The 20869-nt window shown below is 41.8% G+C and overlaps 2 protein-coding genes across 2 annotated transcripts in view; one reads left to right on the forward strand and one right to left on the reverse strand.

The window, feature by feature from the left end:
- Positions 1-5902: 5902 nt before the first annotated feature.
- LOC136550595 (uncharacterized) lies at positions 5903-20317 on the forward strand. Its single transcript, XM_066542210.1, has 20 exons — positions 5903-6036; positions 6165-6277; positions 7103-7178; positions 7277-7419; positions 8459-8545; positions 8886-8969; positions 14143-14350; positions 14759-14844; positions 15819-16050; positions 16157-16277; positions 16429-16565; positions 17049-17157; positions 17962-18004; positions 18148-18322; positions 18420-18490; positions 18606-18699; positions 18825-19061; positions 19136-19342; positions 19525-19863; positions 20064-20317. The coding sequence occupies exons 1-20, from the start codon at positions 6019-6021 to the stop codon at positions 20187-20189; spliced, it is 2706 nt and encodes a 901-aa protein (XP_066398307.1). The 5' UTR covers positions 5903-6018; the 3' UTR covers positions 20190-20317.
- LOC136550596 (cysteine-rich receptor-like protein kinase 37) overlaps positions 9925-20869 on the reverse strand; it is a 39108-nt gene continuing 28163 nt past the window's right edge. The window contains exon 6 of the mRNA XM_066542220.1: positions 9925-9963. Within this exon, the coding sequence (XP_066398317.1) occupies positions 9940-9963 (24 nt within the window). The 3' untranslated portion in view covers positions 9925-9939. The remainder of the gene's footprint in view (positions 9964-20869) is intronic.

Consider the following 20869-nt stretch of genomic DNA (forward strand, 5'->3'; position numbering starts at 1 on the left):
TGGTCATTTTAACGTAGGCCTAATACTACCTAAAATAGTGGTTTTGCAAAGTACTTTTAGAATATTAGATCAATGCTATAGCTTTGCAAAATACTTTGGTTTTGAAAAGTTGCTGGATGTTTAGATACAAACAATCCCATACTCTCTAAAACCATGGTTTTGTAAAAAACTTACTCTTTTTGGAGTTTTATAAACTCTACTCACATTTTTTTTTCTAAATCATGATTTTATATGTTAAACCATATTTTCTTGATACCACGGTTTATATTACATCATCCAAACGGGCCCTAAGGGCATCTAGTCAGTTCACATTGTTAAAGGATTCTCACATGTACTATTTTGTGCTACACTACACATGTATTTGTGATAAGAGCTGATTCAAAAAAATATGTTGAAATGTTTTTTCTTCCCTCGTAAATGGTAGATATGTCTATATGAGTACTTATGAGTTTTACATGCCAAAAAGATGCAAATATATGTTGTTTGTTTGTATTACAATACAAAGTTGCAAACAATTTTTAACATAGTTAAAATTCACTCACAAAAACTAAAATATATCAAAACAACTAACATACAACATCCCAAGGTTATAAATTGCCATTCCCACCGAGACCACTAATTCCTAGAGTTAAAATAGAGCTACATATCAAACAGGTGCACATACTCCACAATGGAAGACCAACTCTAAAAAATACAACTTTGGTTGAGCGGAACTAAAAAAAATATAGAAAAAATAGAGCAGGTTGCGGTTCCAAAGGTACCATAGAGAGCCACAAAGGAGGGGTTTGGATTTGAAAAAAGTTTCAGAAGATATATCTAAAGTAGATGGTGATTGATAGAGCAATTCTTGTTCGTAAGTTACAATGTGAGTATTGCACCGAACATAAAAGTTTGTGACGGGTAGTAAAAGAATAGTCTCTGACTATCATTAAATAAAGGGTAGAGCAATTCCTTTTTCTAGAGATTCTAGAGAAAGTGAGACACAGTGAAGCGAAAGAGTTTTCTTTGTATAAGAATTAGGTCTATATCATATCTAAATAAAAGGGAAATAAAAAAGAAGGGAAGTGGGGGGTACATTGGATGAGTCCTTAAGGAAGACATATCACAAAAGAAACAAAGGCTAAAGTAAGCGCTCCTTGCTTTTGGTTTGAGCGAAACAGATTCTAGATGCTGTCGCAGTAAAGAATCGTAAACAAGGGCATTCTAGTGCGTTGTAGATTCTTATCCAAGACTTGTATCATTTGATGATGTCATGTGAATCGCTAGAAACATGTGAAGTGTATGGCTAACTGAAAGTGCATCTAGCCCTTTAGTGAGTTTTGGATGGTTGAATGACAACGTGATTAAAGATCTAACCCATTTGCTAAGTGTGGATAGGTAATAGGTTATCTCACAGGTACTTAATGAAAGTCAAAATGATGTGTTGTTGTATACAACAATGCAAATAGAATTCATGCAAAGGCTTATTTATTGTGGAATTTCCATATTCTATGTGAAAGCAAGCTCGTAAGAATTAATTAATGAGACATGAGGGATTGCATATGGAATGGTCTCATATTTGAAGCTTGCTAAATTGAAATAAAAAAAGATAACAATACAAATGAATGGTTGATTCAACACAAGATGTGACTTGATGGCTTGAGATGGTGAAGATAGCAAGGAAAGGCTTCGAGGTACTAAGCAAAGGTGAAGGGCAAGCGACGGCTTGGCGGCCGAAGAACCTAGCTAGGGTAAAGAAGGGAGTACTTGCATTTAGTTGAGGTACTAATCAAGCTACATAGTCATGTTGATGTGGAGGATCAAATCTATGTTGGACAAAGTGTTTGAAGTGACTTGATGCATTTGGAGTTATTCATATTTGATGAATATAATCAAGTCATGTGCTCAAGATGGCTATGCTCAAGTGACAAGATCAATATCAACATGTTGGCACCCTTACTTGATGAAGATTGAAAGAGACGGCATTAATTCAAAAGAGGTCAACTCAAGCGGTATAAATTCGTTTTTCCTTTAATCTTGAGTTTAATATGTATGCCGTACTATTAAGAGGGATGCATCATGTTGATAGATAATATTTCATAAGTGCTCAAGCCACCCCATGTGAGTTTTGAGTATTTGAGAGACAAAAGAGCTAACTGATTTCTTGCTGATCTGGCAATACCGGATGTGTCTAGTATTCATATCAGACGTGTCCGGTATTTGCCCAGCAATGGTAAAATTGTTGTTCTCGGGTTGGTTCGTCGGGAGTACCGACGGTCGAGAGTTTCGACGGTCGAGAGTTTCAGCAATGGTCGGGAGTTCCAACGTCTCACGCTTTAACTAACTTGGAGAGTTCACTGTGGTGGTCATACCGGACGTGTCTGGTATGGACAACTAGAGGCCAACAACTAGTTTTCAAATGCCTTGAGAGTCGGGAGTTCCGACGGTCGGGAGTTCCGGTATGAGTCGGGAGTTCCGACAACTCACAAACTTCAACTCAGTTACTTGCCAACTCTCCCAAATCCTCTCTTAGTGAGTGTGTGATCCAAATAGCAAAATCCATTTGTGGGTTAAGGGAGAATTTGAAAAAGAGAGCAAGCCACCACTTGAGCACTTGTGCATATTGTCTATTTCGTGATTCACATTTATTACTCTTAGACTCTTTGGTCCTAGACGGTTATGCGTCGCTGGAGAGCGCCCGGAGAGATTGTGGTGTGTCTTAGAAAATTTGTAACGGTCGATTCCGCCGCCTCGGAATCAACTAGTGGAAGGAGGAAAATGAGTTGGAAAAGACTCCGACTAGAGTGACCTTCGTGGTATCCTCTAGGGCTGACCTTCGCTGGGTCGCCCGCAGCCCCCTCAACGGAGAGTAGGACTCGAACGAGTCCGAACTTCGATAAAACAAATATCGTGTCTCAATTCGCATTTCATTCAATATTTGTGTTGCTCTTAATCTTGTGCAGGTTATCTGTGTATATTGTCATATCTAGTAGGTACCTGCAATTTGATTTGAAGTTAGAAATCGAAAGAAGCAAGTTTAGGGCCCTTCCACTAAAACTGTGTATACTGGACACGTCTGGTATAGCTATCGGACACGTCCAGTATTGATCATTGTGTCAGGCTGTTCTACAGAATACGTCCATACCGGACACAGTCCGGTATACCTACCGAACACGTCTGGTATTTTCCGCCTGTGCTGAATATATTCATTCTCTGTTCTAACTTTGTATTGCGGGGTTGTAACTTCTATATATATTCTTTATACCTTGTTTACTCTGTGGCTAACTTATGAGGGGTGGTACTACACTTAATTTGGAGTTTTCATTTTGGAAACTCTCTTTACTAATCGTTTCCGCATTTAAAGGTGTTAATTTTCAGAAACACCTATTCACCCCCCTCTAGACGACATCCTAGGTCCTTTCACTAACCTAGTAACGAAAGTTTCATAAGGGGACACGAGTAGGCTACCATGAGATAAGAGATCTTCTTTCTAAAGAGATTCGATTCGGAACTCTTATATCCAAGGTCAATATGGAAATTCCTTCAGAGGTTTTCTCTTACTTTGTCTGTTTCAACAAACAATTCGAAAAACATGAGGGTTGCGCTCGTTGCGAGACTTACCCCAACACCTTATGGCACGAGCGGATGACAACCATGCACCACCTGTGTCCACGTTCCCGAGGGCACCCCTCTCTTTCAAGAGGATTTGCGGCATGTCAAGCCCTAGTAAGGTTCTTCGCTTTGCATTGAATTAAACCATATGCTCCACCGCTTGTGCGGGCCCCGTCAATCCTATATCTATCTATATAAAGAGGCAATCATGTCAGGAAGCGGCTTTTTCTTTGGCCAAACATTATAGATGTCCATCGGGCCGGCCCTGCTCAGCCTGGCACGGGCCCATGCCAGGCACGACCCGCTGGGGGTCGGGTCAGTCAGGGCACATCATGCCTCCCGGGCCGTGCCAGAGAGGGCTTCGTGCCTAGCCATCGGCCCAGGCATGGCCCTATGGGTCGATTTTCGGAACTGGGCCCGCCCGATAAGCATGACAATCTTAGCAGGCTGGGCTAGCCCCTAGCCCGAGCAAGTGGCCGCATGGACAAGGCAGGGAGGAGCTAAGACAGAGATTGGGAAGCGAGGATGGGGCTACTACCACGGTCATAGTGCTGTGACGGAGTCAGAGACAGAGCCTCCGCGCGGCCACACATAGGCGCGACCTACACGTGCTCGCCGAGGCACAAGGGGAGCCACCGCCACGCTCTGCTCCCATGCGCTGTCGAAGCTTAGGCCTTGTGGTAGTCGGGTTTGGTGGAGGCGGAAGGCGCGGCACCCACCGGCGTCGAAACTAGTGGAGGCGGAGGTGGCGCGGTGCTTGCCCAAGCTTAGAGTGGGAAGCGGCTGGGGCTGCGAGTGGGGAGCGGGCGACGATCACGGCTCGCGACTTTGTGAGTGCGGCACGGGGAGGGAGGGGAGCCGGGCGTGAGAGAGTGCGGCGCAGGTGGGAAGGGATTGAAGTTAGGGTTAGGGGTTGAGGGCACAACACTGCTTTTACTAGGCCGCCACCATGCCTGCCTGTGATGGTCGGGCCGGGCCATGCCAGCTCACGGGCCTGAGCAGCAGCCCAGGCACGCCCTGCTCCCTCGGGCTAGGCCGGGCCGGACCCGCCGACCATCGGGGCGTGCCGTGTTTGGGCTGGACAAAAAATGCGGGCTTCATGCTGGGCCGCCGTGCCTCGCGCTATATGGACATTTATATCAAACGGTACTTCGAACTTGGAACGAGCATGAAGAAATTAACGAGACTTCTTTCTCTTTTGAGTTTTTCTGGCGGACCGGTCGCCCAAGATCTTTGGTCTTCCCCCAGAACCGATGAAAAAGTGGGTCGCTTTTTATGAACTTGCTCAGAATGATTCTTTTTATTACTGTTTCCTCGGCTCAATGGATAAGCTGACCCTTTCTTCCTATACATTACTAAGGAACAATAGTCTTCCTTTTATAGGTGAAATTTTACTGGATTTTAGTTTATACCCTTCCTGGATTATGTGAGACCAAAAACAAGAAATGATAAGAAAGTTCTATATGGATACAGAAATAGAAGAAAATTAGGATGACTGTGGATTAAATGGTTCCGAACCTGTGAATTTTTGTTGTTGTAATAACAAGAGATTTAGTTCAATACTTGTGAAACGTTTAATTATTCGAATGTATTAGCATATTTTTTTGATTAATTCGGTTAATTATCCTAACCAAGATCAATTGTTTGATCTCCGCAAATTTTTTTATTCTGAGTTTTATTCTTAGATTCTATCCGAAGGGTTTGGGATTGTTGTAGAAATCCCACTCTCGCTAGGGAAACTATCTTGTCCAGAAGAAAAAGAAATACCAAAGTTTCAAAAAAATACAATCTATTCATTCAATATTTCCCTTTTTAGAAGACAAAATTTTGCATTTACATTATCTATCACATATAGAAATACCCTATCCTATCCATTTAGAAATCCTGGTTCAACTCTTGAATACCAGATTCAAGATATATATATTTTTATTTGTTACACTATTTTTGTTATGTAAGGCCACTTAGCTCAGAGGTTAGAGCATCACATTTGTAATGTGAGGATCATCGCTTATTGATACGTTAAAAAAAAACTCCACTTAAATCGTCTGATTCCTCTTTATCGAAGAAGCATATGCTCAAAATAATCGAGCATGGGCTTTTCTGGTCAAAACTTATTTTGTCTTTATTATTTTATCATGAGTTATTTTCCGTTGGTGAGGGCCGAAATACTAACGGCCCACACGGCCCACTAGGTGCCACTAGCGGCGGGACTGCGGTCTGCGGGTGCGGGAGGAATGATTTGGCGGGAACATCGACAAAACGCCGCCGTTTCCCCTCCCCATTCCTTCCCCCCAAACGGCCAAACCCCACTTTCATCCCGACTCGGCGACTCCGTCTCCGCTCGCCCCCTCCTCTCGACGCGAGCAAAACCAATCCGCTACCGTCCACCCATTCCGGCGGAGCCCCCTGGCCCCTGCCAGAATCAGAATGGAGGCGGCGCTGAAGGCAAGCATCGCATTGCCCCAACTCCCCACCCCCAAACCCTAGGCGCCGTGGGGCCCCGACGCCGCGCGGCGCTAGAATCCTATCCCAACGGCGGCGGCGGTCTAATCCCGCACGTTCTGTATGTGCAGGGCTATTTTGGGTACTCAACGTTCCGGCCGTACCAGAGGGAGATCATACAGAAGGTCCTGGATGGGCGGGATTGCCTCGCCGTCATGGCCACCGGCAGCGGCAAGTCCATCTGGTAGAGTCGGTCTCCCTCGCTTGTTTTTTTTTTGGTGTTTTATTATGACGAAATGGCTGTGCGGCGCTTGTTTATTTATTTATTTTGGGTGGGGTGTTGTCGATGGTACAATCTAAGTTCCAATGCTGCATTTATTGGACGATGAGTTGTACCTCTGGCGCTTTCTGGATCTATTTTTTGTGGATGGTTGAGATATTGCTCGAGATTGATTGATTGATGGGTTTCAATGGTTTCGTAAATACATTTTGTTGGTAGAAATGTAGCCATTAAGCTATAATGGCCAGGTCGTTTTCATTGTAGTGTGCATATCTTAACATTTTCTGCCAGGAAATCATCAGGTCAGCTGGAGTTTAACTGCACCTAGGAAATCATGATTAGAGTGGATTGTGCAGAAACCGGCAAAATTATCTTCTCAAAAGGACCTGACCACATTTTTCTCTGTTTCATAATTGTTGTCATCTGCAAAACCTTTTAGAGCTGTTTTGTTTATCAATTTCTACAAAAATCTATTTGTTGACACTAGAGCTGTGGGTTTGCAGCAGGATTTCAAGCGAAATGCCTCCTATTTGCTAATTTGTTTTTTTTGTAAGTGTGTGTATATATTCTCCTTAAATTATTTGCTGATCTCTCACATTTCTTCAGAAAAAAGGAAATGCGTTTTGTCGAACTCATTTATATTAAGTAAATATTTTATAGTAGCCTCAACAGACCGTAGTTCTCTTTTGGTATATCCAGACAATAGGTAGGAACAAGACTGAAAGATTCTATTATTTCATTTTATATACAAAAATTGCTGTTCGATTATGGCAATTCCTCTTCTGGCAGCTATCAAATTCCCCCACTGGTTACAAAGAAGACAGCTGTTGTTGTAAGCCCTCTTCTGTCCCTGATGCAAGACCAGGTAGGGTTGAAATGTTCAATATATCCTTAGTGCTTTACTCACGTTTTTAAATTTCTTTTACCAAAATACTTGGTGAGGACTTCATTTCCTTAAAACAGGTTATGAGTTTAAAACAAAAAGGTGTGAAATCTGAGTACCTTGGCAGCACCCAAATGAATAGCTCCGTCAGCAATGAGGCGGAAAAGGGCGCGTTTGATGTGCTGTACATGACACCAGAGAAAGCCATTTCACTTCCTTCAAGGTGAAACGCTATAATATTTGGTATTACTTTAGATGTTATAAAAGCACATGGTGTGCTGGACATGTTCTTGTGACACCATAGTAGGCTGTTGCAAACTTGAATAGCTTGTCCTTCTGAGTATGCAGGATTAGTGGAAGAGGTTGTAGATACCTTGGTTAATAGTGAAGGCATATGTATATTGCTTCAAGTTATTGTGCGTGTCAACATTATTTTCATAGGTAACCGAGATGTAGCTATAAATAGAGTTGCAACGAGGACCCAACAGGATTTATTTCTAGGGAACTTGGAATCTTGGGCTGTTGAAATATCTGTCTCCCAAAGGAATGTGTGTATCCTTGATAAAATGCCTCCAATGAAATTGATTATAGGTAATGCTAGCGACAGATATGTGTTTGCTCAAGGAAAGGCTTCTTGGCTCACCTTCTGGTTTGTTGTTATGTGGGGACAGCTGTACTGTGATGCAGTGCAGCACGCTTGAACTGGCTCCAATATCCTCTCCAACTTCATCACGTTAGTTTAATATTTAGTTTAGAGATTGAGCTGGCTTGCACATTAATATTGAAGTTTGTTAGTATGTTTTGTTGGTCTAGGATTCTAGGAGATGGCTGTGTAATGCCACGCAATTAATTGAATAAAGGAAGCATGATTAAACTCCCCAAAACCCATCCATCCTGTGCGTTGTCTCTGGGCGACGTTGCTGTCATGGTTCCGCCCTTGTTGAAGCATATGGTCCTGCATCTGCGTCCATTCATCTTCCACCGCTACCACCCGTACCCTACAACCTTCAATCCTTTGATACGAGTTGCAATCCATCACACTTGGCTGCAATAAAACTTGAGAGTTCTGTCCTGGGTAGATCAATATTTATACAATAAAGCTGTGGCCTTATCAAATCTTATTATATGTTCGTCATGTAGATCTTGGCAATATGGATATATTTAGTAGGGCCCTCCCCTACTGTTCTTCTGAAAGAAACAAAACAAATAATACATGCAGTTTTTACTAGGTTGACTTACTTTTCTTTTCCATTTTTGTCCAGGTTTTGGAGTAACTTGCAGGCTGCTGGAATCTGCTTGTTAGCTGTCGATGAAGCTCATTGCATATCGGAATGGGGCCATGATTTCAGGTTGTTTTTTCTTTTGATTTGATAAATGGAACACTGAACACGTCTTGTAAAAGTACAGGGTACTTAGTCATTTGAGTTTCATAAACAATATATTTATGCTATTTGGAAAATCCTGTATTCACTTGTGGAACAGGTATTTGTGGTAGTTATATGTAACGGTGGGATGGATTGTGTGTTCTTATTTATCCAGATTTTGGGCTGATGCTATTGCACCTTTATGTGCATGCTTTTTCTATATTTTTCATCCCCCATCCTTTGATATTGAATTGATTGGAAGCGGAGAAAAATCGGCATTTCTCCCTCTTTTAACTTGATTTCCATAATTCAAACTCTCTTGCAGGATGGAGTACAAGCAGCTGCATTCATTGCGCGACCTTCTTGTGGGTGTTCCCTTTGTTGCTTTAACTGCCACTGCCACAAAAAGGTATGAATTTTACACTATCACTTTGTTTTGTTCCTTAAATGGACAGGGTGAGATAAATAGCTTTAGAGCATTCAAATCCCCTAAAGATAATAACAATGAGCATTAGATTATGCCCATAGTGGTTATTAGGTGTCTGACTGTAAACAGAAGGATTTTCCAAAATTTGGTGATGGATGTCCTGGCATGTAGCCTCCAAAACCAAAGAGGACATCGACCTATGCTTTAAGGTCTTCAACAACCTGACTTAGACCTTGTATCTATCCCCCAGGACATGTGTGCTGTGTGCTTTACTTTACTCTAGTGTGCCCTTTGGGGGTTTTTGTGCCGATGGCACTTTCTGTACATAAACTCTCTTTTTTTAATTGAGAGGCAGAGCTCTTGCTAGGTTCACTAAAAAAAAGCTGTATCCAGATATCATCAAAGAGATGACAAAATCATACTGTTGTATCCCTGGTGTCAAAGTAGCACATATAGTCTTTAAAAGCAGCTGAACCAGCCAGACAAACATACAAATATCGCAACTGTATATTGTGTAAATTGTCAGCGCGAGTGGGCTCTCTCTCGCTCTCTGGGGTGGTGGTTGTGGCAGAACCGCCCAATTTAACCTAATCCCGAGTGTACTTGTCAGCTATTTGACACTAAGTTCACAAGAGACCAAGTTAAACCTGGTAGTCTGTCGAGTACACTTCATGGGAGAACTCGAAAATCCATGTTTTCATCAGGATCATAAACAAGTGAATAAAGCTTACATCATTTATTAACCATTTCATACATCACAAGATTACGTAAAATCAGAGTTAAAACAAGTTTCATATATGCAACGGAAGAAGGGCCATTTTATACAAGAGCAGCGGAAGTAAATAGTTTTGAATAAAGCAGAAGTAGAATTATATGAGAGTAAAACTACTACGATCGCAGCGGAAGGATTTCCTCGCTGAGCCCACCAGGAGATATCCACACACAACAACGGTTAGCTCCAGTATCCACCTGTTACCTGCAACAGGGGGAATAAAACCCTGATTACACAATGTACTCCGCAAGACTTACCCGACTAGGTGGGAGTAGCCTCCCAACTCTCAAGGATATGCAGGGGGCTATTTGATAGCTGTTTGGTTGTTTTTGCAAAGAAGGATTACTAACAGTGCATCCTTATATTCAAAGTTTTAGCAATCACATCAAGTACATTCCTTAACCATTCTAGGTAAGCACCTGAACTACTTTCAAGCATGTGGTAAGCAATCAGAATATTTCTCATGATCCACAGTACCCTCATCATCACCTTCATGTTTCAGTTGTATTAACTACGATAGCAGTAGTGCGACAAGTGGTATCCACCCGAGGAGGGCGGCGATTGCAATCGATGTACATCTAGCTGGGCAATCCCAAACACATGCCTGTACTTCTCGAAGGAGCAAGTACAAGGCTACCTTTCCTCTCGTACGACCCAGGTCTGAAAGCGACCCGACCATCCGGGGAACCCACCCTATGAGGCCCGTCCCGCGAACCGGCGACGGGTTTCCCCCTCATAAGTTTTACCATGGACATCCCCTGCCTCCTAACAACTCCTCGAATGGTCAGTGTAACACTCCAATAAACTTTTTAGGGATCCTGAGTCGTAGGAAAGTACTTAGCTTCACGATCAACTGTAACTCAGGCCCCTGTTATGTGTACGCGGTCCTTAATCGACATAGACGGGAAACGTGCACCCAGAGCCGCGCCCTGTTGCACCTACCAACCATTCAGAAAATCCATTTTTCCTCTTCCTACCCGGTCTCCAATTATTGTCCATATCCAAAACCATGTGACAATAGTAATAGTATAACCATCACCTATTTCTCGTGAGTGACCGTCCATCACTCAACTTCTACCGTAAGCCCGATAGCATAGCATACTACACGATCCCTATCTTACTAGTAGGACTCATAGGATAGAATATTTATGCGGGTGGGTTTCAATCAACTCCTGTAACTTAATGCACGAACAACATAATAATAAGTGCTATAAAAATAGGGGTTATGCACCGGGGCTTGCCTGGGTAAACCATCATTATACTATGTTAGTCGGCTCCATCTTCGGGACGTGATCCAACCATCTCCATCTTCTGGACGTGGTCACATTACACCGGCTTCTGGTTCAACTCCATAGGCCATCAATTCATCCATCAACCACCAACGCACCTAAATGATATGCATAGATGCAAATGCATGCTTAAGTCAAACAAGTGTAACAAGACATTTACAAACAATACAAGACAAGCAACACGTCATCACGGTGAAGGGTAACTAAACGTTGGAGGTTCGACTCTCATCCTCTCCACAACGACTTACTTGCGAGTTACTATTATCACACAAGTGAGCAAAACAACTATTTGCATTTTAAAACATACAAGTGAAAGTTCATCATAACATGCCAAGCACACTTCTACTTACTAAACACACTTTGCCTATACATCATGTAAAACAAGTAGTATAGACAAACATATATTTTTTGAATGGGAAATACAGCAGGGGAAGCCCCCACTGTAGGAATATATTAAATAAAAACTGAAACCTGTACAAAAGATAGAGAAATAACAACAAACCAACCAGCCGGGGGGCTGAGGTAGCCACGGCGGGAAGGGAACCGCATGCCAAAAACTAGGGAGGCCTAAGAGAGGAGATGTAAACAGAGGAGAAAAGCTACACGTTTATCTTCTCTCATTCTAAAAGCCTGAAGTTTGGCCTCTTCACATAAGAGTTTTTTCCAAGAAGAGAAAGAAGGCCGGCCTCTATCGAATATGAAGTTGTTTCTCTGCTTCCAAATATGCTAGGCAGCAATGATGAAGGTCTCCATGAAGAAAGGATTTTGGTGCTGCTGTTTTGATTGTATCATCATTTGAAAGAATTCACTCTGAAGGTTCCATTGGATTCCCAAGTGCTGCCAACATTCCTGGCTGAAGGGGCAACTGAAAAATAGGTGGTGAGCAGTTTCCTCAACATTGTTGCTGCAGAGAACACAGTTGTAATTATTGCCCTCTAATTTGCTGTAGAGACAAACGTATATTAACCCTAATCTAAACACTTAACATATATAAAAGCTTTAATAATTATAACCAAGGAATAAAAAGGTGGCGCACCAAACATCTATTTTGGAGATGAAAATTTTATGGGAGACACATCTTAACTAAACAAAGCTACTGCATAAATTTCATAATTTCTGGATAAGCAGATTATTTACTAACAGTTAATTAAGATTTAATGGTGATAAAAGCATGTGACACATGATAAATCAATAACTCAGTAAATAAACATCCATTGGACATGAAATTTTTACTAGAGCACACACACATCCAGACTAGTTTACCATAAAAATTTCACTGCATTTGCACTAACCAAACATCCTCTATTAATTTACCAAGGAAAACATAGATCTGAAATTACAGCAATAATTTTATACTAAAACATGTGATTTTATATATCTAGTGCATAGATCTAGTCATGTGGAGTGTAACAAAACTGGTTTGGCATTTTTAGGATTTTTCTACAATTTACTATGAATTTTCAAAGTTTCAACTGATTTATACTAAAAAGAAAAAGGAAAACCATATAAGACAAACACTTTGTACTGAGGTCCCTGTAGTTTTATCAAACCAACCCGCAATACATTACACACTATGCAGCACTATTCATATAAGTCACGAGATTTACATTGGGAACCCTGGAAAAGCTTCTATTTATGCACGAGGTCCTTCTCTTCTTCTCCCTCGTCCTCACTGAGCAGAGGAGGGCCGCAGCAGGGCTGATTTCCGGCCATGGAGGGCTAGGCGGCAGCGATGGACCAGACGGAGGGGTGCGCGGGCCCCGCAGATTCCTGGGGCTGTCCACGGCCTCGCTGGAGGTGGCCTGAGGCGGTCCAGCCGCGGGGCGTGGCGGACGGCGAGGACCCAGGGAAGGAGCGTGGGAGGGGCGGCGCGGGCAGGGGAAGGCGGTAGCGGTGCTAGCTCTGCCGGGCGCAGCCGGTGGTGGCCCGACCATGCGTGCGGTGGGCGCGGCGGGCGACTGTACGGCGGCAGCGGCGCTACAACGGCTACGGCAAGGCGGCTCCAGGCCTTGGCGGTCTCAGCGAGTGTGTGCGAGGCAGAATAGGGGCCAGAGGTGGAGTTGGTGACGGTGGAACGCGGCGCAGCAGCTAGCAGGAGCTCTCGACCGGCCATGGCGACATTGCGCCGAGACACAGAGCAAGCGAGAGGGAGAGCAGAGCGAGGGAGGCAGAGGGAAGTGAGGCGCGCGAGGGGCTTGGCCTCCACTTGAGCGCGAGCGCAGGGCAGCGCGGCATGGGCGGGCGCAGAGACACAGCGCGACGAGGACGCCAGCCGCTGTGCGTGCACATGGCCAGAGCAGGGCATGGGCGACGGCAGTGGCCACGTGGCTCTCTTGGAAGCAACATGCAGCGCGTTTGGTCAAGCTACGGGCCCCACATCCTGTATAAAATATCTTCAACTCGAAGCAAACTCAAACTTTGCTTAAGGGACCACTGTCTTTAACGCAACAGATTAGGAGATAAACATGCTCAAACTTTGGTTTGTCAGGCTGATTCCAGAGACTTGGAAATTTTTCTAAGTTCTTCTGAAATTGAATTTGATTCAAACTTTGGAGCCTTAACTAATCTATCAAACATGCAAACTAAGCGCCAACAAGCACTCCACCACAAAGTTCATAACTTGTACTAAGTTTTTCACACGGACATATTTCAGAGTTTATTAATAAATTATTTTTTTATTCAGCCTTCAACAAGCTATCAAGCAATTAACACCAATTAGGGGTTTTGACATTTTTAAGCGTTTTCTCCATATTTTTCCAACATAAATCCTATGCAACTTTTGTTCGCAGACTCATTTAGAGATGTTTAAGTGCAAAAACAAAGTTGGTTGACATCACACGTGTTGACTATATTCACAAAGGTGATTTAACCAAACATGTATCGTATCATTTCATGCAAGAATTTATCACCAAGCATAGAAAACTTATTTATTAGGTTTTATTAAGCCTTAAACTATTGTTAAATAGGTACGTAACACCGGGGGTGTTACAGTGGTGGTGGTGGTGGTGTTTTTTTTGGGGTGGGGTGGGGAACTGGTTTTCAAAACTGGTTCAATGTTACACGCTCATCCTCTTCTTTCATAATAATTTTGCAGGGTACGCCAAGATATTTCTACTTCCTTGGTTCTACGCAGTCCTCATGTGGTGGTTGGCTCATTTGATCGTTCTAACCTTTTCTATGGTGTGAAAACATGCAACCGATCTATGTCCTTTATAAGTGAACTTGTGAAAAATGTTTCAAAGAAGAGTGCTGCGGGTGAGTCAACAATAATATATTGTACGACCATCCGGGACACAGAACAGGTTTGTGAACCATAGTTATATAATTTCAGACTTGCAATTGCTAATGCTTGAGAATGCAAACATCAGTTTTTTTTTCTGTGCTCCTTAAAAGTACCTGTGCATTTTTCAGATTATTATATAGATGCACATCAAATTCGTGCAATGTGAATTTGTTAATACTTGCTTTTGATTGTTTGAGTAACAAGCTCTTCCATTGTTTTTCTGGTCAATGGGACACTTTTAGATTCCATTCGGGTATGTTCACTGTCTAAAAAAATTGGAAGTGGGATTTTAGAAGTTTTGTCTGTGGGTTTCTGGAATAATCTGATGAATTTGGGCGTCCTTATTGACATTGTGTAACCTGCTTTTAATACATAATAGATTTCCACTGTTTCAACTTGTGTAGATAAAAAAAAATCTTTTCCCCAGGTTCATGAGGCTTTAGTTACTTCTGGAATCAGGGCTGGAATTTATCACGGTCAAATGGGCAGCAGAGCTAGAGAGGAATCCCATAGGTTTTTCATCTATTCACTGTCTGCTCTATTTTGGGTGTCTGTTCGTTATGTTGTTTTTCTTCTACATACATTTTCCTTGAGCAATGTAAATCCTTGACTATATTGTTTTGAGTTTTGTCCAATGCTCAAACGATATTCTGAACCATTTGTCAGTATCCTCTCTGAAAAATGATTTTGTTGAAACTATTTTTATTGACCTGTTACTGTTAGATATGCTTGACCATGTCATTATGAGAAATGGAATATCATGTGGTTTATAAGTACCATGATTTGGTTTAGTCTCAACATTCTCTATAAAATATTTACTAGATTGTCTTTGTTCTAAATTCACATTGATCATGCAATCAATTAATTAGAATTAGAAAAGTAAAACAACAACAACAACAACAACAACATAGCCTTTCAGTCCCAAGCAAGTTGGGGTAGGCTAGAGTTGAAACCCACCAAGATCCCCAAGTCACGGTTCAGGCACTTCAATAGCTGCTTTTAAAGTACTCCTATTCAAACATAGATCTCTAGGTATATCCCAAGCTTTCAAATCTCTTTTTATCTGCCTCCCCCCATGTCAATTTCGGTATTCCTCTACCTCTCCTCATATTATTAGCTTGGCCTAGGAATCGACAATGCACCGGTGCCTCTAGAGGTCTCCTTTGGACATGGCCAAACCACCTCAACCGATGTTGGACAAGCTTTTCTTCAATTGGTGCTACCTGTAGGCGATCACGTATATCATCGTTCCGAACTCGGTCCATTCTTGTGTGACCGCAAATCCATCGCAACATACGCATTTCTGCAACACTCAGTTGTTGAACATGTCGAATCTTTGTAGGCCAACAATTAGAAAAGTAAAACATTTAGACAAATACATAGGTCAAGGGGGATAAGAATGGTCAGTTGTTTGATTTATGCATTCAGTTTTGTACAAATTATGGTGGCAGATTTATGATTGATCATTGGTTATGTTGCTCCTGCAGATCCTTCATTAGGGATGAAGTTCTTGTGATGGTGGCAACTATAGCTTTTGGAATGGGTATTGATAAGCCTGATGTTAGATGTGTAATACACTATGGATGTCCAAAGAGCCTAGAGTCCTACTACCAGGAAAGTGGGCGTTGTGGAAGAGATGGACTGCCTTCAGTCTGCTGGCTATATTACCAAAGAAGTGATTTTACAAAAGCTGATTTCTATTGTTCTGAGGCAAAAAATGTAGGTCATTTTTTTGCATGCTGGATGTTTTCTCACTCCATCCATGCAGCCTAGTGCTTCTGCTGTGTGCCTACTTGTTTTCTTAATGTTTTATTTCATTAAACAGGGAACCCAGAGAAAAGCAATCATGGATTCCTTCATGGCAGCACAAAAATATTGCCTCCTTGCTACATGCCGTAGAAGGTTCTTATTGCAATATTTTGGTGAAGAATGCAACAGTGACTGTGGTATGTTCTTTTTATTTTATAACATTTATTTCTTGTCTATTCTTATCCTATAGCTTAATTTACTAGGTTATGCGGTATCATGCAACCTTACCTCGACTGCTGGAATTGTCTTGTAGTGACATTGATTAATGGCACATATCTTGATCTGCAGGCAATTGTGATAATTGCACAGCAGTGAAAAACGAGAGGGATTTGTCAAAAGAAGCCTTTCTGTTGCTGTCCTGCATCAAATCTTGTGGAGGACGCTGGGGCCTCAATTTACCTATTGATGTTCTTCGTGGATCACGAGTAAATCTTTATCCTTTTTGTTTCAGTTTTCTACAATGGTGACATACATTAGCTGCCTGTAGTTCATTTGATATCATGTATGTGTTGATAATTTTATCACTGGGAATGACCATATGTGACGGAATGCACTGTTACGTTACGTTTACTGAAGTCATGGCATACCGTAAGCTTTTGAAGTCTCCACGATATTTTTACTTTAGAAGATCAAAATGATTGAACCATAGTGACAGCTCACAAAGTTCCTGGGTTGACGGGGTCGAGGAACGGGGTATGCTACTTGCGAGAGGTTTTTACACTGTGGGGTCGAAAATGACCCCGCACACCTGGGTCGGTGTCAATGTTTCTGGGTGGAGGGTTGATGCCTTAGACCCCGTCTTATGTGACTATGGATTGAACAGTAATTTTTTCTCAGAATTTAGTCTTGGTTACTAAATTGCTTTTTCTGGGTAGATGGGAAATACCAAATATTTTTTCATTTTGTAGGCCAAGAAGATTGTTGACAACAATTATGATAAACTACAAATGCATGGACGTGGTAAAGATTATTCGTCAAACTGGTGGAAAGCACTTGGTGGTCTCCTTATAGCACACGGTACTAAATACTAATGTTGACCTCTCTATTTCATTCTACTATTCTTGTAAGTTGTGTGAAGCAACACATTTCTAAAATTGTTGATTCTGCCTGTGCACAGCCAATTCTGTTGCTGTCTTTTCCCTGACCAAAGAAGAAAGTATTACAAAAAGATTTGATTTTGTATGCAGGCAAATGGCATATTATGTATGCACTTTTTTTTTTCTTTTGCTGTAGAAGATATTCACAGCAGATATGGCCATAATAAATACACTGAATTATATTTTTAAGGCAATCCGTTCTCATGTACATTTTCACCTGTTGAGCGCAAACTTCGTTGATTATCGTTTTCAGGTCTTGAAACCTGTAAAGCTTAGAAAGTACACTCTGTTTTCAAGGCTAACATCGTTCGTTTTCATGGTTAACATCTTTCTACCAACCTAAACAGTAAGCACATTCATGAACATCACAGATACTGGCTTCACACCTTAAAGTTTGTTTGAATGTAAACCTGGTTTATTCTTCAAAATGAAATACTGTTACTTGATATATGCCAACTTCTCCGTAGTTACACTGGTTAGACCTTTGAAGTCCAGGGCTTTGATGAAACCCTTGTTACTAGTCTAGGTTTGAAGGCTGGCACAAACTTTCTTAAGAACAAAATCAGGGGAGCATCTCTCCTCCTTCTCGAGTTTTTTTGTTTATTTTTTACTTGATATGTGGCTACGCCAAGCTATCTGCATTAGGTTTTAGGACAATGAAATGCTTTTGCCATCCTTAAATTGTGCTATAATTTATTTATTTTCTTCTTTTATCTATGCACAGATTATTTGAAGGAGACTGTTCGTGATACATTTAGATTTGTCAGGTGCTGTGTTGCTGTTTCCTTATGGATTTTGTAGTCATTATATCTATTCCCTTTCTGCAGTCCTTTGCTAAGCTTAGTCTTGAAGTAAACTTTCCAGAAATGCTTAAGGACAACCACCCCTAACTCAGCGTCTATATATTCAGTGTCAGTCCAAAAGGGGTCAAGTTTCTCTCTACTGCTGATAAAATGGATGGAACACCACTGGTATTTCAGCTGACTGCAGAGATGATTGAACTAGAGGAGCATGGTAGTTCACATCATAAAGAAGGTGGTGGTTTAAATCCTGTACCAACATTAGAATCTGAAAAAATTTCTGAGGTAGGTTCATCAAAATACTATTTATTAATCCCCACGCAGTCACCCACCTGGGAATTTCAGTTTTTGTTCTTTTGTGCTTGATTTAAATTTCTTGCAGGATGAATCAAAACTCTATCAAATGCTCCTGAATGTTAGGATGAAGCTTGCTCAAGATATTGGCACTGCTCCGTGAGTAAAAATTTGAACTACCGTAACGAGTTTATGGATACAGGTTCTTTAGCTATTTTATGCTAGAATTTGGAAAAGTTAGTGAACTGAATTTCTTTAATCCCGCTTGTTACAGGTATGCTATATGTGGTGATCAGACGATAAGAAACTTTGCAAAGATGAGACCTTCTACTGGAGCTAGACTTGCTAATATCGATGGTGTCAACCAGGTATTACTTTGAAAAGGTTACTTAGCAAACTATCTTTTGTTAATCCGAGTAGTATGCATCTCTGCAGTTCATCCAATTTTAAAAAAGACAATATTCTGACCATTCTTTTGACCTTTTGTATGCAGCATTTTATCTCACGTTTCAGTAACATTTTCATCCAAAATATCGCGCAATTGTCGAAGGAGTTAAACCTCCCGTTGGATAATTCACCATTACCACTACCAACAACAAATCCAGCTGTAGAAAATATTGCTGGTATACCAAAACCTTTACAAAACAATCTTCCTGGGATCTTGGGTGATGCAAAGCTGACTGCTTGGGAATTGTGGCATAAGCAGGAGTACTCATTCCTGAAAATTGCTGTGAGTTACTACAGTTTTCGTTTTCCACTGACATGATACTCAAGTTCACAGATTGGTATGATTGTGTATTCTAGTATTTCCGCAGAGCAGTGCCAATAAAAGAGCAAACGGTTATTGCGTACATACTTGATGCTGCTCGAGAAGGATGTGAGATGGACTGGAGTAGGTTTTGCAGGGAGGTAGGGCTGACACCTGATATAGCCACCGCGATCCGTCTTGCAATCTCAAAGGTTGGATCACGTGAGAAGCTGAAGCCAATCAAAGAGGAGCTCCCAGAGAATGTAATTCTCCCTCAGCACATAATCATTCCATTTCTATTTGTGATTAAACATAGTATTAATATTGCTTCTGAAAAAAATAATAGCCACTCTCATCAGGCATTGGCGCACATTTTGTTGTATGTTCATCCAAAGCAGCATGAATATCTAATTTACTTGGGAAAAATGCTATATAACAATCACAGGTAACTTACGACATGATCAAGACATTCCTGACTATTGAGGGGTGTGGATTGTCAGAGCAAGTCTTTGGTAACGGTACTGCTGATGGGGTTCCTAGTAGAATAGCAGAGTCCCCAATATCTTCCTCCCATGCAAGTGAAGCTAGCAGAAATGATATGGGAGATGGTGTCCCAGTGGCAGAGGCCAGTGATGCAAACCCTTCAGCAAAGAGAGGCCAAACTGTTTCTGCTGAGGAGCCAGCAACAAAACTGCAAAGGATAGACGAGCATGGGGCAAAGTCAACTGGCACAGCGGCTGCCACTGAAGAATCTGTGCTAGCTCTGGTTGCGAGCTGCAATGGGGTAATGTACTAAAGCATTTTTTTCCCAAGCTTGATTGGAAATCCATGTGCGGGGATCCTCTGATGTTGAGTGACTTGGTCACAGATATGTGGACCCGTGAGCGTGGAGGCCAACATTTCAGTGATTCACTCTGACTTAAGCGTCAGGAACTGCATCCGAAATCCTCGTCATTCCTGTGCTGACGAGTGGCATTGTTTCAGGTATCACTGGAGGATGTTGCCAAGCACTTCAAGGGATCCAAGAGAGAATCGGTCTTGGCGATATTGGAGGGCCTTGAATCTCAATTCATAATTTACAAGAGAAACGGGAACTACATGATCCTGTGACAAACTGAGGGGTTGCTGCATCCTATTTCTAGCAGCTTGCCGGCCTAGTCTGGGAAGGGGACATGCCTCAGTTGTGTGTATATATATGTGCTGGTGGTGACTTTAGACTATGATAACAAAGTTGTTTCGGCTGGTGTGCATGTGCTCATTTTGGGGATTGGCCAGAACTAGGAGATGTACGAACGTGTGTTTGGTAGCACAATATCCCTTTGTCATCTGGTGTATGCGTATCTTGTCCATGGTTTATGTTTACTGATTCACTCCGCTCTTTTTCATTGGGTGCATGTGCTAATTCTGGGGACTGGCCTCCTTTTGGAACGAAGGATTGGTGGTGGATGTTATAGGATCCGACTCTTGCAATTTTCCGATGTGGCTATTTGGACTAAAGTATCAAAGACTTTAGAATCACACAGAATTACTATGAAATGGTGTAATTCATGAGAATTTCAGGGGAAATCTTGCACGAGGGTTGAGTTTCTTAGAAACTAAAATTTGTCTGAATCTTCCCCACAGGTTCTTTGTTTTTCCTGTATACATCCAAATGCTCTACGGAGAAAAACTTTGCGCATTCTAAATTACTGCAAATATCAGCCACTCGAACCATACATTTTCTCTGCTCTTATAGTTTACTGTATGAATTATGATTATATTTTACTGTATGAATTATGATTATTGCGATC

The sequence above is a fragment of the Miscanthus floridulus genome, chromosome 4, assembly GCF_019320115.1.
Source record: "Miscanthus floridulus cultivar M001 chromosome 4, ASM1932011v1, whole genome shotgun sequence".
Classification (NCBI taxonomy): domain Eukaryota; kingdom Viridiplantae; phylum Streptophyta; class Magnoliopsida; order Poales; family Poaceae; genus Miscanthus; species Miscanthus floridulus.

Coding starts and splice junctions, on each gene's coding strand:
- LOC136550595 (XM_066542210.1), top strand. Junction 7,420..8,458: donor GCCATTTCACTTCCTTCAAG/GTGAAACGCTAT, acceptor ATTTTTGTCCAG/GTTTTGGAGTAACTTGCAGG. Junction 16,566..17,048: donor ATGTTCTTCGTGGATCACGA/GTAAATCTTTAT, acceptor TTCATTTTGTAG/GCCAAGAAGATTGTTGACAA.